This window comes from Eumetopias jubatus, unplaced genomic scaffold (genome assembly GCF_037043125.1).
Source record: "Eumetopias jubatus isolate StellerSeaLion01/CBP00866 unplaced genomic scaffold, mEumJub1_p1.0 scaffold_11, whole genome shotgun sequence".
Lineage (NCBI taxonomy): Eukaryota > Metazoa > Chordata > Mammalia > Carnivora > Otariidae > Eumetopias > Eumetopias jubatus.
In genome coordinates this window covers 75,970,578-75,989,101 of record NW_028274817.1, presented here as the reverse complement: position 1 = coordinate 75,989,101, position 18,524 = coordinate 75,970,578, and the positions used below count along the sequence as shown (strand labels likewise).

Sequence of the window (18,524 nt, the reverse complement as noted above, 5' to 3'; positions counted from 1 at the left end):
CACAAATGAATAGCTCGGTCAATTTTTACAAGCCAAATACACCTAGGTAACCAGCTCTGTAACCACCTATGTAACCCTATGTAATCAGTTCAAGGTCTGTTTTCCATTCACCCGACCTGGTACTCAGTGAGTCCATTCAGTTGGATGCCTTTTTATCTTTTCTTACATAATTTTTTAAAAGATTTTTATTTATTTGAGAGAGAGAGAGAATGAGAGATAGCACGAGAGGGAAGAGGGTCAGAGGGAGAAGCAGACTCCCTGCCGAGCAGGGAGCCCGATGCGGGACTCGATCCCGAGACTCCAGGATCATGACCTGAGCCGAAGGCAGTCGCTTAACCAACTGAGCCACCCAGGCACCCTTTTCTTACATAATTTCTTTGGTAGTTTCCTCCTCTTCGTTTTCTCTGTTTCCTCTTTCTGAAATGTCCGCTAGTTAGACGTGGAACTATCCGGATCGATCCTCGAGGCTGCCTATCTTTCTCTCATACTTTCTATTTTATAGTTTCTGAGTGAGTTAGGAGAAAGTCTGATTGAGATGTCTGTATATCCAGGCTGGCTTGTCCACTTGCTGGCTTTATTTTAGGTGAGCCTCCAGGGGGCTGGCTGTTATAATGGGTGCCCCCTAAATTCCCAAATGAAAAGCATTTCATTCTGGGTACTCCAGCATGCCCCTGGGTACCCTAATTCATCCCAGATAGTTTAATTCCCTTAGCCAGGAGCGCTCTGATATTTTGCCATACTAGGCAGCTTGGATTCTGGATTTGGGAGTTAGAGGAGCAGGGGAGAATTTCATGTACTTACCTTCAGCGTGTCCCCCCGCCCCCTGTTTCCAGATCCTGATCATTTATGCCCTTCCTCGTACCTACCATCTCTGAGTCTGGAGTCTCTCTGGGCCTCTGCTGACCCGATTGGCTCCCACCCTGGCTGCAACCCCGAGCGGTGTCCCTGGCTCTCCTTCAACTATGAACACTCTTCTCTTTGTTGTTGTTGGTGGTGGATTTGGTTTTTTTTTTTTTTTTGGCTTCCAGAAATTTGTTGAAATCTCTCATCCATTGATACTGCTCTCTTCCATCCCCTTCACTGTTATGACTTCATACCTTATTTTATTTTTCACATTCATTTTAGTGGGCTCCTGGGAGTGCAGCCCAGCCTCCTTTGCTTAGGCAGTGAGAGCAGGTAGGTCAGAGATGGGCCCCTAGCGTGCAGAAGGGGGCTTTGAGGCTGAGCTGAGGCTTCTGGAACAGGGAGCTGCTCTAAGCTGCTCCCCCTCCCACCCACTCTCCTCCCCACCATGGCTGAACCTCCATCCCTCTGCCTCTAGCAGAGGGAGGCAGGAAGGGAGGGCTGGAGAGAACCAGTTCCATTTTCCTTTTCTCTCTCCCCCCCCCTTTTTTTATGGTCATAATGCTGAGCTGATCTGGGCTGCAATACCTGTGCCTAACCCCACCTTCCCTTTTTGGTGCTCCCCCTCTGACCTTGAATGATTGTTTCTTCCAGAAGCACATCCCCCCCCCCCAATGCTCACTGGGTTGGGGGGGCGGGCTTGGGCGGCTTGGGCTGCACTGTATGTAGGGGAGATTGGAGCCAGGTGAGGGAGAGAGGCCAAGCTCACAGGCTGGTATGGGAGATGAAGTGCCACTTAGCTCTGACTTGACAGAAGGAAACAACAGCTGTAGCAGTTAAAAGCATTGGTTTTAAAGTCAGACCAACCCAGACTTGAATCTCAGCTCTACTGCTCATTAGCTGTAGGCAAATCACATCGCTGCCCTGAGCCTGAGTATTCACATCTACACAATGGCAAGAAGAATAACCATCTCGCCCAGCTGTCAAGAACCTAACACAAGCCCCAAACCGTCGTAAGTGCTTAATAAATAGTCACTTTATTCTTTTTGGATTACTAGAAGGCAGAACATGGTAGAGACCAAATAAAGCCTGCTTGACAGGAAGGAGCATGAGGTTGGGGAAGCAGCATTTGACCTTATCACTCCCAGGGCTGAGCCCCCCAAGGGCTCCCCAGAAATTATAGGACAATACATTGTTGCCTGGTATTCAAGGCTCTTTGCTGCAGTCTCTGCCTGTCTTCTTTTTAAAATAAAAATGTGAGGGGCGCCTGGGTGGCTCAGTTGGTTAAGCGACTGCCTTCGGCTCAGGTCATGATCCTGGAGTCCCAGGATTGAGTCCCACATTGGGTTCCCTGCTCAGCAGGGAGTCTGCTTCTCCCTCGGACCCTCTTCCCTCTCGTGCTCTCTGTCTCTCATTCTCTCTCTCAAATAAATAAATAAAATCTTTAAAAAAAAATGTGAAGTGGCACTTGCCTCGTTATTTCCCGGGGAAGAAATTTAAAAAGTGATAGCCAACTATTTCCTTTGAAGTATGCAGCCGTCTTCATCATCATCCTCAGCATCCTTGGCCTCCCAGAACTTGTTCAAGGAGTAGTGGTGATCAAGGACTATGGGAAGAGTAATCACCAGCAAAAGGTTAACGGGCAGCCGAAATTGCCATGGCCTTCATTTTGCATCCCTGCCACCATCTTGGCCTTCGATGTCGGGTGGATCCCTTGCTGAAAGTGGTTTCATTATCCAGCAAGCTTTCTGATTTGTCCAGTGATTGATCTGGTTGTTCTCTCTTATTAACCTTTATGAGATTTTCTTGCATGTCACCATTCTGTCATCCTCCTGACCTCTCTACCTGCCTCTGTGTCATTTCTAGGTCTGATTCTGGGCTCAGATGGGTCCCCTAGGCAGGAGTCTTCTTCTCCAACTGAATTATCTTTCAAAAGGTTTTTACAGTCACTTTTCACATTGTAATGATTTAGGTGGCTCTTGAACTTGAAAGGTATCTTTGCCTCTTCCCGAGGGCTTTTCCATTCCCTGGCCATCATCACATGTAAGTCTTTACACCATTTGTGGTCTAGGAAAGCTCTTGTGTACCCCTTTTGGTCAGGCCATGGCTCCACTCATCTCTCTAGCCACGGTCTTCCCTTCCTGACCAGTACTCAAGTTGGATTGAACTGTCTAGGGTTCCCTAAGCATAGTGGACTTCTTTGTGACCCCATGCCTATATTCTGGCTATTTTATTAGCCAAGAATGCCTTTTTACCCCTAAGTAGCAGATTATCTACTTAACTGTAGAAGAACATCTTCTCTGTTCACCTTGTTCTAGGTACTTGGACACAGTGAACAAAACAGATAAAATCTCTGCCCTGCGGAGCTGATATTCTAGTGTGTATATGTCAGAGGGCAGGGGCAGAAAAGAAACAAGAAGGTACAGAATATGGCCTATAGAGATCAGGGCTATGGCAAAGAATAAAGCTGGGCAGGGGCATGGGGAGTACAGAAGGCCCTGTCAACTCCACCATAACCAATATTTGCACAACGATTATTAAGCAGCCTTTCCTCATTTAAGCACTTTCCAATGTTATTACATATTCTTTACAACCACAATCCTTCCAGCAACTCTATTGGATTAATATTATTGTTATCTCCATTATACTGAGCAGCAAACTGAGCCTTACAGATGTAAATCACATAGTTACGAGGGGCAGAGCTGCGACTGAGGCCTAGGCCTGTCTCACCCAAAGCCTGTGCTCATAACCACTAGGCCATTCTGTCCCCAGCAAGCCTCACCACAACCCTCTAAAGTTGGAATTACTATACCTATTTTATAGTTGGGGAAACTGAGGTTCAGAGAAAGGAATGGACTCATTCATGGTCGCACAGCAAATAAGTAGATTTGAACGCAGATCTGTCCATCTCTCAGTGTTAGGCCTTTCTATAAACCCTGAGGCCTAAGGACCTATGGACTTGCCTACCTCTACTTCTGCAGGGCCCAGGCAAGGTACCAGCTGAGGCCCTTGGCCCTCCCCCCTTCTCTTCCCACCTGTGGTTCATATAGAACCTTGAGATATATGTGGACTCACCAGGCCACATCAAAGCCCTGCCTCCCTCCAACTTCCCCTTGGCCACCCGTTGGGCCTAGCAGATGGACCTGGATAAGACCACACAATTCTTGCAAATAAGCTCAAGAGATACAGGCAGGGAATTCTGGGGTTCTGGGTACCTGGAGTGCAGTCTAGAAGACAGAGGACCAAAGATCCTGATGGTCATATTCCCTTGGCCCCACAGACCCTTTACCTCATGGAGAGGGGCATTTGAAGTTTGGGGCCCCGTGTAGGGGCCTCTGTTTCCCAGCACAGCCTATGGTGTTGCGATTTGTAAGACGCTAGACTCCAAGATCCTCCTCCTTTGGCTTCCTGAGCTAGATCCTGCTTTTGCAGTGAGAGGGGGTGGTGGTCCGTGGGCCTGAGTCTTCAAGGCCTCTGGACAGTGGAGAACAGAGCCTTCCTAGCAAGCACTGTTGGGCCTGCACACAGACTCTTAGGTGCCCCTCACAGTGTTTTCTCCATAGCATTGTCAGGACATTTACCTTCGTTTCTTAGGAGCCTTTTTAAAAATTAGACATTTAATGCATTCTTGCATTAGAAAATGTTGAAGAACTCGGAAAAGTAGAGGAGAAAAACATTAACCCATAATTACAGCACACAAAGGCAGCCACTGCGAGCATTTGGTGTATTTCCCTTGTTCTTTTTATTCTTTTCATATAGCTGAAATGATACAGCACATACAAGTTTTTCTTGCTTCTTTTCACTTGAGCGTTTCCCCCATGTAATTGCATATTCTTCACGAGCATTATTTTTAACAGCAACTGATATACCATAATGTACTTAACCATCCTCTGAATGTAGGGCATAGAAGCTGGGCCCTTTTTTCCACGGCTTTAGATCATGCTGCAGTGGGCAAGCGTGTGCATATAGCTTTTAGGGAACTTGCAGCTTTTAGGGAACTGGCCTTGGAGAGGAACAATCGTCCTCAGCTTATTTCCCTTTCTGGATGGTCCCTCCGGCTGGGTCTGATTCATTCTGGTAGTCATTCATTTATTCATTCATTCCATCACTGCACAGTGGCCCTGTACCTCTGTGGGCCAGACACCAAGATCTGGGGTGGGGGGCAGGCGTGACTAAGTCACAGCCCCAGACCGCCAGGGGCTCCCAATCTATAGGGAGAGTTGGGCATGGAAATGGACACTTTCAGAACAGTTTGATTGGGGCTGTGATGGAAGCAAGAAAGGGACACTGCGGGAGAACAGAGGAGGGCCTCCTCATCCAGCCTAGAGACATTAAGATAAGCTTTCTGGAGGAGGTCTTGCCTAAATGAGTCATGGAAGATGAATAGGAGTTGGCTGCAGTAAGAAGAGGAACTTCCTGTTAAACATAATGAGTTGAATAAACTTATTTATCTCTGCTGTTCCCCAAATCCAACTGAAATATGAGTAAAGAAATAAAAAAGGTAGAAACTCACAGGGTCCAGGATGCTGACCAGAAGTAAATTATTACGCCCAGAGAGCCCAAGAAATGCTTAGGATTCAGAGGTGCTAGGAACCACAGAAGGCTGGGTGAGGTGTGGAATTGAAAACAGGGAGAATATTGAAAGTCTGCGAACAGACCCTCTCATCCCCACCCTGGCCTCATCTAGTGAAGGACCTCCCCCCCCCCCCACCAAGCCCCATCTCTGCGGATGGGGGTTGATTCTTTGGAGAAACTGAAGCTAAGAAGCCCTGGGATTGGGGATACCAGGCACAATGAAGGGTGGGATGAAACAGGGTTATAAGAAAAGGGATCTCCATCCTAAAACAGTGGGACCCCAACCTCCCCCCACTCTCCTACTGCCAGGACACCAAAGTCAGGAGCATACAAGAGAACAAAGTAGTCTTCTCTGAGGATACTGAAAGGCTCTAGAAAAAGGTCTCCAAATGATGACATGTGGGAGTCTTTCAACAAAAGAACAGGCTTCAGCCCAGCAACTGTAGTGAAGCCCACCACTTGGCAAGCTCCGTCTATACACAGAGCTTCCCATCTGCTTGTTAGTGTCATGGGAACCAATCGCCAAGGATCACCAGCCAAGGACCCTTAAGATAGGTATATTTGATTTTATGTACATTAAACCTCAGTACAACTGACATTTCACACACACACACACACACACACACACACACACACACACACACACTGGTAAGCCTTAGGTAGCTAGAGATGATCAGATAGTACAAGGGTATTTGAACCTATAAGAGTGACCAAAAAAGCAAGCAAACAAACAGAAAACAAAGGAACTTGGAAGGAACAGAGGTCAGGAGGGAGGAGAAGAAACCTGGGAAATTAAAGATAGTGAGAGTCAAAATAAAGATTTCAGCGAGAAGGATTTAGAAAATAAAAGGAGACAAAATATCCTAGGAAGCAGAATAACAAGATGAAGAAATAGACAACAGAAGAGAAAAGATGAGAAAATTGGAGGATCAGTTGAGGAACTCCAACATCCAACAACAGGAGTTCCAGAAATAGAGAGTGGAGGAAACTGCAGGAAGGAAGTGATCAAAGCCAAAATACAAGAACATGTCCCAGAACCGAAGGAATGAAAATCACACTGAGTAACCAGCAAAATAAATGATAAAAAGACCTACACCAAGGTATCCCTGTGGAATTCCAGAATACCAGGGATAACAAGAAGATCCTGAAAGGTTCCAGGAAAAAAAACAACAACATATCATGCACAAAGGATCAAGAAAGTGAATGGCATTGGATTTCTCAACAGCAACACTGGAAGCTAGGAAACAGTGGAGCAGTGTTCTCAAAATTCTGAGCGAACATAATTTCCAACCTCTAGAAGTCTATACTCAGTTGAATTATCAGTCAAGGCGGAGGGTGTAAGGAAGACATTTTCAGAGAGATGAGGTCTAAAGATTTTATGTCCCAGGCCTCTTTTCTCAGGGGGAGTACTGGAGAATGTGCTCCAGCAAAATGTGGACATAAAGTCAGAAAAAAGGCCAAGGGATCTAGGAAACAGGAAACCCAACGCAGAAGAGAGGTGGAAGGAATCCCAGAGTGATGGGGCGGGGACAAGATCCTCTGTGCACCCTTATGCAGGTCTAGAGAGCACACAGTCTGAATTGCAGTCGAGACAATGTCTCGAAGGGAAAAAAAAAAAAGAAAATCTGATGGATTATCTGAGGTGTCAAAAACACATTGAGAGGAGAAATGAACTGACAGAGTTTGGGGAGAACCGATCATAGATATGAAGAAAACTAAGCAAGCAAAGTCATCATCACCATCACCACTATCAACACCAGGGAAAAGGAAAAGTTGTATGGGAAAGGAAATGTAGTTACAGCATATGCTATGGTGAGCAGGAGCAGGGGAGGGGAGGGAAGGGGAGCGGAGGGGCAGAGGAGCCTGATGAGGGACTCGACCCCAGGACCCTGAGATCATGACCTGAGCCGAAGGCAGGCACTTTTAAGGAACTGAGCCACCCAGGTGCCCCTCGTGGGTTCTTTAGAAATGAGGAGGCAAATACCCGAACAAGCAGTTTAAAGAGTTGAAGAGAGTAGGGGTTGGGTGTGAGAAGGGGATAGAGTGGGGAATTTGTGTTTTCTGTTATAATCCTCGAAGTCCCTGTAACTTGAAAATCTACATACATGTATTACTTTGGCAAAAAAAAAATTGTAAAAGGACACACAAGAAAATAAATTTCACAAGAGATTAGCAATATAGTATGAACATATACTTTAGAAATCTGAAAGTGAACTCAGAAAAAAATAACGTTGAAAAGGAGTTTCATTCTGTTGAGATCCTTTTACAATTTGACTTTTATTTATTTTTTTAAAGGTTTTATTTATTCATCTGACAGAGAGAGACACAGCAAGTGAGGGAACACAAGCAGGGGGAGTGGGAGAGGGAGAAGCAGGGCTCCTGCCGAGCAGGGAGCCCGATGCGGGCTCGATCCCAGGACACTGGGATCATGACCTGAGCCAAGGGCAGACGCTTAACGACTGAGCCACCCAGGTGCCCCTACAATTTGACTTTTTAAAACTATTTCACATATCACTTTAATACAATTAGAAGACCTAAAGACGGGCAAGAGTTTTCCAGGTAGCAAATACCAGATATGCTAGAAAAGTTGATGGGAGGGCAGAGTGAGATGGAGAGCTTTGGAGAGTTTGGGGTCGACAGGCAGGGAAGTCAGTTGGTTGGGGGGAGGGTGTTACTGAATACTTGAAGCAGGAGAACCACATCAGCTGATTTGCATTTTAGAGATGTTCCTTTAGCAGTGAGAAGGGGGTTCCCCATTGAAGAGACTTGCAGTTAGACAAGGTGATGGCTAGGAGAGAGGGTGCCTGACTGCCCCAGGGCTGGTTCTCAGCTTTTTGAGAGACCTGTGAGATCCCTGGGCCAGGGTACCCACCTCTTTCTCCTCAGGGCACTGCTGGAAGGAGCCCTGTTCACAGTTGTCTTCAGCCTTCTTTTTTTTTTTTTTAAGATTTTATTTATTTATTTGAGAGAGAGCATGAGCAGGGGGAGGAGCAGACTCTTTGATGAGCAGGGAGCCCGATGTGGGGCTGGATCCCAGGACTCTGGGATCCTGACCTGAGCCGAAGGCAGATTCTTAACCAATTATGCCACCCAGGCGCCCCTCCTTCAAGCCTCCTTAAAAAAAAAAAAATCTACATCCATGGTAGATTTCGCCTTTCTGTTGGACACCTGAATTTTTAGACATGTTACTCAACTCAAATCCTGACTTGAAGACCTGTCTCTTTCGGGCAACTTTGCATGTGTCATTTCTGATGTATTTTATGCTTATTAGTTTAGCTCTCAGAGGATGGTCTTGTTTATCTAATTCCAGGTGCTTGGGGTGAGACACCTCATTGTTTCCCCAGATACTGTTTACAGGTGGCTCGGAGGATCAAAACCAGAGGCAGGGAACCAGTCAGGAAGCGAGGGTAGAAACCTCAACATGGCAACTCAAGGGCTTACCTTCTTTTCCGTTATTCTGCCCTGTTATCCCTGTAAGTCCCCCAAAGGTTCAGGAATTTTCAGTATTTTGCCATTTATTGTCCCATCTGCCAGATGACTTCTTGTACCTGGAAGCAGCAGCGTCAAAATCTTCGGTCAGGGACTGCTGGCAGGCTCAGTTGGAAGAGCATGAGACTCTTGATCTCAGGGTCATGAGTTTGAGCCCCACATTGGGGGTAGAGGTGACTTAAAATCCTAGGTCAGATTACATAGCCAAGTTTTTGGTTCAGAAAATGTGGTCACTGTACTCACAGGCTTCAGTAAGTTACTGTTTATTGAGGACCACTCCTGAGGATAGGAACTGGCCCCGCTAAACCTTTTGAGAACCCCGGGGTCCTAAGTGGCCTTTCATTAGGAGAAGGCTGTGGGAGTAGCAGGAGAGATGGATCTCTTCTCCTGATATGGACTGATAAAGGCCTGGTACCCTGGGTCTTTGGGTCTCTATGTAGGCAGCTGAACCCAGCTGATACAAAAGAGAAACTCTGGCATTCTGAAGAAACGAAATATTTTAGGGCCTGAAGATTGCCTGGAACTCAACTCGCATAGCCCCATTGTTTATAGATGAGGAACCAAGGTCCAGACAGCAGTGACTTATCCAAGTCTCTGCTGCCTCCCAAAGAATGGTGGCTCAGCTCCATGGAGTAAGAGGTAGACTGATCATTAGGCAGGGCATTAGCCCCAAAGAGGTAAAGCGCAGCAATAGTGATGATTGTTATCTACACATAATTAATAATATACTAAGTGCATAAGGGGCTGTAAACCTCTGAGGTGGGATGCACCCCTACATTGAGGGTCACACGATGCCATATACTCTCAAACTAGTAAGAATCAGTCCACAGTGAGGAGAACTGGTTAATTCATTCTGCATCATGGCTCAGAGCTCCCTTAGCTGCCGTCTTGAGGACCGTAACACATCATATAGAAATGCTTTTGGAGGGGCGCCTGGGTGGCTCAGTCGGTTAAGCGTCTGCCTTCGGCTCAGGTCAGGATCTTAGGGTCCTGGGATGGAGCCCGGAGCCCCGCTCCCCCACCCAAGCCCTGCGTTGGGCTCCCAGCTGAGCAGGGAGTCTGCTTCTCCCTCCTCTTCGCTCCCCCCACCCGCTCGTGCTCTCCCTCTCTCAAATAAATAAATAAAATCTAAAAAAGAGAGAAATGCTTTTGGAGCAGAGGTGCATATGTGATAACCTCTCAGAACAAAGAACCCTAGAGAGGAAGAGTCTGTCTTGACATTAGGGAAGTAGGATAAGGGAACTCACCTTAACGGTGCATATGTGCCCAGCACAGAGCCCCTGGTACAGTGGGGGGGGGGGGTAAGAGCACAAGATTTGGGCTTCAGGCCAAGCTCCCCTACTTGTATGATGTGTGCCAAATCATTTCCACCTCTCTGAATCTCAGTTTCGTCATCTTAAAATTGGATGAGCAGTTCCCACATTGCAGGACCAAAGTAGATAATGTAAGAAAAGAGCCTGACACTGTGCCTGGTGCATAGCAGGGGCTCAGTGATTAGTCACATGATGATGGAGATGACTATATAGGTGGCTGATGCTCTCAAGTAGATTGGGGCAAGGGGGCCAGCCTATGAGCTCCTGGAAGGTTCGTATTCCCAGGTCTGGGTCTGATTAAGTGTGTGCTGGGGGTTGGGGATGGGGTGGGGTGTGGCGAGAAGACGAGCCACCTGGAGCAGAGGATTAGTATCAGGGAGAGCGGCTGAGGGGCTTGGCCTCAATTCTGTTGGCAGGTGGGGAGTTGTTGAAGTCAGACCCCGCCCACCTGGCACCTGTGAATAATTGGGCCGAGCCTCAGAAGCAATTTTGCTGCTGCGGAGTGAGATGGAAAGTTTTAATAAATGTGAAAAAGCGCTCTGTGGCCCTGGTCCTCTGTCCCTTTAGGGGGCTGTGAAGGCTAAAGGTTAGTGCCACTGTCCTTGGGGGAACACGCATCATATGCCACGCAGACAACTGTGCTGGGTGGAGCCTCACAGCCACCTGACTCTCCCCCACCCCATTTTCCAAGTGAAAAAGCCGAGGCTGGGCATAGGGGAGTGCCTTCCCTAGGATTGTGTGGCTAGTAAGTAGCAGAACTGGGCGCGTGGGTGGCTCAGATGGTTAGGTGTCTGCCTTTGGCTCAGGTCATGATCTCCAGGTCTTGGGATCGAGTCCCACGTCCAGCTCCAGGCTTAGTGGGAAGTCCGGGGAGTCTGCTTCTCCTTCTCCCTCTGCCTCTCCCCCCTGCTCATGCGCTCTCTCTCTCTCTCTCTCTCTCTCTCTCTCTCTCTGTCTCTCTGTCTCAAATGAATACATGAAATCTTAAAAAAAAAAAGAACTGGGAGGGCTGTACTCACCCAGTTAGAGCTCTAGCACCCTGATGCTTGCCTGCCCCCCCTTGCCCTTGAGGGCTCCATTCACTCTTTTTTTTTTTTTTAAGATTTTATTTATTTGAGAGAGAGAATGAGAGAGAGAGAGCACATCAGAGGGGATAGGGTCAGAGGGAGAAGCAGACTCCCTGCCGAGCAGGGAGCCCGATGCAGGACTCGATCCTGGCACTCGATCCTGAGACTCCAGGATCATGACCTGAGCCGAAGGCAGTCGCTTAACCAACTGAGCCACCCAGGCGCCCTCCATTCACTCTTCTAACAAATACTCCCTCCTGAGGTCCACCTCTCCTGCCTGTGCATCCCTCTATCATTGTGCACCCAACGTAGATGATGCTCCTCTCACTGAGGTTGAGTCTTGGTTCCCTCACCTAAGGACAGAGCCGATGATGTGTTATCTTTGTCTTCTTCACAGGGCAAAGGCGGGGCAGGGAGTGGGGAGGGGTATAAAGAAGGAGGAAGAAGACAAAGGGGATGAGAAAGGCGGCTTCCCACACTGTCCCACTTCTTCCAAGTTCCCTGGTCCTTCTACCTCCCCTTCCCCACCCCCAAGGCACGGGCTCCGCTGTCCCAATCCCCGCCCCCCCCCCACAGCCCTCTGAAGAGGAGCAACCAGAGGGGTGTGGTTCAGATTTCGCTCATCCCCTCAGTTCCTTCAAAGCTGTCCTCCACTCCATTCTCTTCTCTCGCCCTTCCTTCACCTCTGAGGGGGCCTCACAATGAAGAAGGCAGACCAATGTAGTAGAAAGGAGCCCAGCAGCTGACTCACTTACCCCCTCAGCCTCTTTCTCTTCATCTAGGAAATAAGCAGGTTGGACCAGGCAATTGGCAAAGCTTTTCCTGTGTTGTTAATAATACCTGGCATTTGTCTGCTGGGTTCCAAAGGGCTTAATCATCCCAACAGCCCTGCTGGGATTGGCCTTGGGTTCCAAGTGGGGAGACTGAGGCTCAGGTCCTGAGAAGGGAAGGGGCTTGCTTGGGTCACAGGGCTGGTATGTGGCAGAACCAATATCCAAGGCTAGGTCTCTCTGTGTTTAAAGCTTCGGCTGTGCCCTGGCCCACAGCTGCAGGCTGCCTCTCAGCCACTTGGATTTGGGCCTCACTTCTCCCTCCTGACCCTCCAGGTCCAACATGGTTGGTTCCTGGCACCTCTCTGACCTCACCGCCTACCACTCCTCCCCTTGCTCGGTCCACCCCAGCCACACCGTCCCCCTCCCTTTCCCAACAACCCGGCCAGGCCCTTCACCATCTCCCAACCTCTGCACTGGCTCTTCTCTGCATGAAACACCCTACCCCTCACGTTCATGACATGTGTTGGGCCACAAGGCCGTTGCATAGGGCACAGGGAGAAGAAGCATGGAGAGCATGTTGCTGATTGTTGGGTTTTTTTCTTCTGTTTCCCTTTCAGATCTGACGGTGAGAATTCCAGGACAGTCAGGTCAGTAGCCCCTTTCTCTAGTAGCAGTTGGGATATGGGACAGGGACTGGGGGGGAGCCCTCTGGTTTGTTATGTGGGGAATCCACGGGTGGGGGGGTCAACCCCAGGGGTTTTGTCCCATTGGTATTAGGAGCAGGTATGGAGCCAAGTGGGAGGGCTGGGGTGAGTGTGGCAGGCGTGGGCAGGAGGTTGAAAACTGTTCCTCAGTCTCTCTGACCCTAGCTCCTCTGGGCTGGGCTGAACCCCAGAGGGGCTCATGGTTGCTGCCCAGACGGGAAAGCCAACCCGCAGAGAGGCCGGCTCCGGACCTGGGACCTTCTCTGCTTTCTTTCAGGAGAAGGGGGCATGAGAGAAGCAGGGCTTCCCTGGTCTAGTGTTGGTGCTCCACCCCGAACTGTGCTGGCCCTGAGTAGTGGGATCCGGGTGGACTTTCAATGTGACACATTCTACACATTAGAAACACACATTATGGTGACAAGGGCACATTTTTTATTTACATGCTTGCTAAAAAGGGCTTACAAGCTTCATTAAGTTGTCACGGTGTGAGCAATATGCCACTTGGGGAGGTGGGAGTAAAACTGGGGTAAACACAGGGACTCACTGTACCTTTCCCAGGCCTTAGCCCATCAGAGGCCTCATGAAGACACAAGTGTCAAGGATGGGGTCGAAATGGGAATGATGGGGGACTCAGGCGAGGGCCCATTCAGTCTTAGCATCTAGGCTAGGGGCAATGCAGTGAGCCTCTGAGATGAGAGGGGCCCAGGCAACCGAGGCATGGGATGGGTACACTGTGTCCCAGCCAGGGCTACCTGGTGCCTAGCTAGCATACATGGTGCCTTCGTGAAGGGTGGAATCCACCGAGTGGATCAGTGGGAGGAATGTTTCCTTCCTACACGGATACTGCGGCCTCTCACCGGGGTTCCTGGCTCAGTGAGCAGAGCACAGGTTGCATGTCAGCCCCCATTTGTGGCCTCTTGGCTGTGAACCCTTGCGCAGGGCACAACTTACCCAACCGTATGCAACAGCCCAGGTCCTGCCATTCAGGCAGTGGATGTGGGAAGGGGAGCTGAGGATCCCAGCATACGGCCGGGAGTGTGTAATGGGACACACCATGTCCTGGCATCCCATGCAGGGGCCGTGGGATCAGCCTGCTGATGCCTAGGGCCAAGGTAGGGGCTGTGGCCATGTGGGAAAGCAGGGGACTGTGATGGAGGCAGTCAGGCCCAGCGTCCCAGCAAAGAGTACATGACAAGATGCAATTAGTCCCAGCACGCAGCCAAGGAGTAGGGCATGGGCACAGCCTGTCCTAGCATTTAGGAAGGCACTAGTCTAGCAAAGGACATGGATCCTACTGTCCCACTGTGGGTTTGGAGAAAGGCAACGGGGCATGGCTCTGAGCACAGGCCCCCAGGCCTCCGCACTGATAGCCCTGCTACTCGTCAAGGAACCTGATCAAAGGCATCTCCAGGTCCCAGCTCTCCCCAGCAGGGAAGTTCCTGGGACCTATAGCTTGGGGTATTTACTATTGCTCATAATCATAAGTCATGATGACATGCCTTGGGCCTTTACAACTTACAGAAGTTGTCAGGGACTTTCTTTGTTTGATCCTCCCAGTGACCTTGTAGGTGGAACCTGGGCTGGCCTTATCATCACTGTTTTACAGTTGGAGAAACTGAAGCTTGGGCTGGTTATGGGTTTTGCCCACAGCCACGCAACGAATGGTTAGATGGCTGGGCCAGGATTCAAACCCAGGTCTGCCTGGCACCAAGCCCAGAGCCCTGCCCACGCTGCCACTGGGGGAGCTCTTGACAGCCTTGCAGATAATAATAATCCTCCTCATCATCATCCTAATATTAGTAATAATAGTGGTTATCATTTGCTTCTCACATATTAAGAACTCTGAACATGATCTTATTTAATGCTCACAACAGCTCTGTTAGACGGGGATTGGGATCCCTGATTTACAGATGAGGAAAATGAGGTGCTCCAGAGGGTCAGTGCCTTGCCCGAGGAAAGAAGAGCAAGAGGTCAGGGTGGCATCACTCTGACTCATACCTTGTGCTGTCTGGTTCCAAAGCCAGCATTTGTTTTACTAAGACATGCTTCCCGACATCCGTCCTGGGCCCACAGTCCAGGATGCTATGGGGGCCTTGAGGACTCAGCACTTGAGAAGCAAGGGTCACGCTCGGGCTGTGGGAGGGTCCTAAAGGATAGCACCTGTGGGGCAAGATCTGGCAAACGCGGTGGGAAGACCCTGGAACTTGGAACCGGGGCTGGGGTGGGGCCGTGTGAGGATGCTCCCAGGACCGCACATAGATTCTTGAGCTCACTTCAGTGACGGGTCTGGGAGAGCTTCCTGGAAAAGGCAGAATCTGATCCGGGCTTTGGAGGACTGACAGGCCGACTCTGCAAGGGCGGGGGGGTGGTGGGTTGACATCCCTGCAAGTGGGACCAGCGTGCATCAGAAGCAAGGACAGGATCAGAGTGGGCGCAGTGGGTTGGGTTGAAACAGATCTGGGCAGGAAAAGAGCTAATGTTAAAGTTGTAAACACGGACAGGGGCTGGTCAGATACCGTCTATCATCGGTGGGAGCCAGGGAAGGCTGGAGGAGAGAGACTGGGCTCTGCAGGGTAGCAAGGGCAGTGACTGGATCTGGGCAAAGGGCTCCATTTCTGGCCAGGTCACTTTCTAGTTATGTGACTTTGGACAAATCTGTTCATTCCCTTGGAGCCCCCAGTGTCCTCATCTAGTAAACACTGTGTGTCTGTGTGTGTAAAAGGGAAAGGTTTAGGTGGGGAGAAGAACGGCCAAGGAGAGGGGCTAGGCCTTGGCTATTGTGGCAGCAAAACAGCAAGGAGGGAGCAGGGTCAGTAGATTGAAAACCACCGGGGCCTGAGGGCTTCTAAGTATGGGGTGCCAGAGGAAGTGTGGAGTCTAATTAGAGCTGAACAGCTGGTGTTGTGTGAGGGCTGTGGGCAGAGGAAGGTGCCCGGACTTCCTGTGGATTTGTGAGAAGTTGTCAAGCCTACAGGCACTTGAAACTGAGGTCTGCAGAGGGTAATGGCTCAAGTTCACAAAGCTTGGCTCTCAGCGGAGCCTGCCTCCTAGCTGAGCGCTCTCTGCAAAGTCCCTGAACTTCTCTGATCCTTGGCTTCCTCATTGGTGAAATGGGGACAACAATTCTGACTTCTCTGGGTTAGATGAGAGAAATGAAAGTAAAACAGCGTTCATATCATAGTGCTCAATACAGGGTAGTGCCCTCTGCCCTCCTCTACCTATTGTCTTTTACTGGATAGTGAAGCTTGAGGAATGTGGAGATGCCCCCCCCCAGAGGTAGGAGGGGCTGATACCTCTGCCCCCAGAAGCCAGAAGCCAAGGGATCCCAGGTTTGGAGGCCCTGCCGCTGTAGGGAGGGTCAGGCTGAAACTAGGGGGCCTTGGGGACCAGGCTGGGGTTGCCAGGCACGCAAGGATGAGAGCCGAGGAGGTGGCCTGTTGCTAGGGAAGGAGGGAGGAGGTGGGGGGAGCCACTGACACCCGCAGAGCCAGGGATGTCCCCATGGCAACGGGAGCCGCTGCATTCGGGGAGGAGAAGTGGGAGGAGGAGCCCCTGCTGGCTCGGTTCCCAGAGGAGGCCTCCCACTCTGGGCCTCAGTGCCCCCATCTGTCCGACCAGAGTTTGCATTAGATAATCCCCAAGATTCTTCCTTGCTTTGACCTCCTGGCAATCTGGGGTGGCTGAGACCTCATGGACCTTCCGAGGCTCCCACGGCCACATGTCTGAGACGCCACCAGTCCCTGGAGGCGAGCCAGCTGTGTCTAAGTCTTCCCTCCCATGCTGCGTCCGCCTCCTGTTCAGTGGCATAACCTGCTTGCCCGCCCTGCCCAGCTCCCTGTTCCCAACACGTCCTGTGCCTGAAACCCTGTCACTTATTCTCTGCTGAATGCTTTCTGGCTCTGGGGGCCCAACTCCAGCCCTGCTCACTCTGGGAAGCCTTCCCTGGCTGCCCTGGTCCACCCCGCCTGCTTCCTCCCTCCTGGGATGCTCTGGCCCCAAAGGTCTGAGCTCCTCCTTGCTGCCATTTATCTGGCAGCTTCTAAGGGCCAGGCTCCACCCGGGATGCTTGACAGGCTCAAATCTTTACAGTAGCTCTCTGGCGTCACATCATGAGTCCCCTTTTGCCTATGAGGCAGTGCTCCGTGAGCTTATGCGACTTTGTTTGAGGTTCCCCAGGCACTGCGTGCTGAAACCGGGCTTGGAACCTGGCTCTGTGTCATCGCCGCTCCCCCAGGCCTGAGGTGGGGTGTCAGTGGCAGCAGCACTGACTGCTGTAGCTGAAGCTGTTATATGCCAGGCACCCTGCTGGCCACTTTACCTATATACTCTCTCATTTAATCTCCATAATAATGCTATCGGCTGTATATTCTTGTTGTTTTGCCAGTGAGGAGACTAACGGGAGCTGAAATTATTTACCCCGTAGGAGAAGGAGGATAGGCATTCAGACCATCCGAGTTGCCGTCCCCACACTATACTGGAGTCAACCCGATTGTATTCCAGAAGCACATGGACAGGTGTACTAGACCTGTGTGGGGTGGTCTGTTGGGGGTGGGGGTGGCGGGACAAAAGCGGGGTACAGACACCAATGAGCCGGCTCTGGCAAGCCCATATGGGAGCGTGCTGAAGAGGAGAAGCCAGTTGTAAGGACGAGAGTCGGGAGTGGGTAGAGCTGGGACGACAGTGGGATAGAGGAGGATGGGGGGGGAGTTGGGTAATTTTCCCAAAGGAGGTGCCATTCCAGGAAGCTCCTGAGGGACAAGAAGGGGTAAGAGGGTCTTCCCTCCCTTCCTGTTTTGCGTTCCCCTGCCTCTGCCTGGCCCAGCCCCAGGAAGTGGGTGACCCCTGAGCTGGCTGTGTGCCTGGTTGGCACCAAAATAAACTTGCCTTCTCTCTCTTCCCCTCCCCTTGCCTCTGTCCCCTCTGTCCTGGCTTTAATTAGCAGCCCTGGGGATGAGTCATTTGGCAGCTGGGGAGGGAAGCTGCACAGAGCCCAGTCAAGCCTTGCCTCCTGCCCCGAGCCTCGCGGGCCGTGCCACTGTGTTCACGCGTGTCGGCGCGCTCCTGTGTGCCACCCGGTTCCGTGTCCACGCGGGTGTGGAGAGCACAGGGGTGCTGGCACGTGGCCATGTGCGCCCGGGTGCCTGCATACCAGCATATCTAGCCATCGCTGCCTTTGTTTCTGCGCGCCACTGAATGTCAGTGTGTGTGAGTGCGTGGCTGTAGCGTGTGTCTGGGGTAGCAAGTGTCAGGAAATGAGGGAGCAATCACAAACACTTTATAATTGCATTCCCCCCTCCCTGCATAATGTTCCGTATGCGGTCTTGCTTATGCAAGCCCTGCACTTATATCCCCAATTTTCCCTTGTCTTAGTCTGGGTACATTTTGTTGCAGGGAACAGAAACCCACTCAAACTTGCTCCAGAATAAAGAGTCGGGGGGGGGGGACTATTGTGAGACTACCTCTCACAGAATCTGAGAAATGAAGTATATATAGCCAGGCCTCACACCAACTGGAAGCAGGACCAAGAAGTCAAGGACCAAGATTTCTCTCTCTGTCTTTCTCTCTGCACCTCCCAGGCCCATGTCTTGTCTATGTATCTCATGGCTTGCTTGGTCCCTGTCATCTCTTTGTCACTGACTCGTCTCTCTGGACTAGCCTCCTCTGCTTTCCCACGACCTGCTATGACTGGCAACCCGCAGGCTATGTGACCTTCTAGCCTAAGGGTCCATCCCCTATGACTGCAGTGTTTCTGTCCAGCTT

At 50.5% G+C, this 18,524-nt stretch overlaps 1 protein-coding gene across 1 annotated transcript in view; it reads left to right on the top strand.

The window, feature by feature from the left end:
* Nucleotides 1-18,524, top strand: part of IQSEC2 (IQ motif and Sec7 domain ArfGEF 2) — a 76,708-nt gene that overhangs the window by 12,304 nt on the left and 45,880 nt on the right. The window contains exon 2 of the mRNA XM_088028772.1: nucleotides 12,678-12,707. Within this exon, the coding sequence (XP_087884898.1) occupies nucleotides 12,678-12,707 (30 nt within the window). The remainder of the gene's footprint in view (nucleotides 1-12,677; nucleotides 12,708-18,524) is intronic.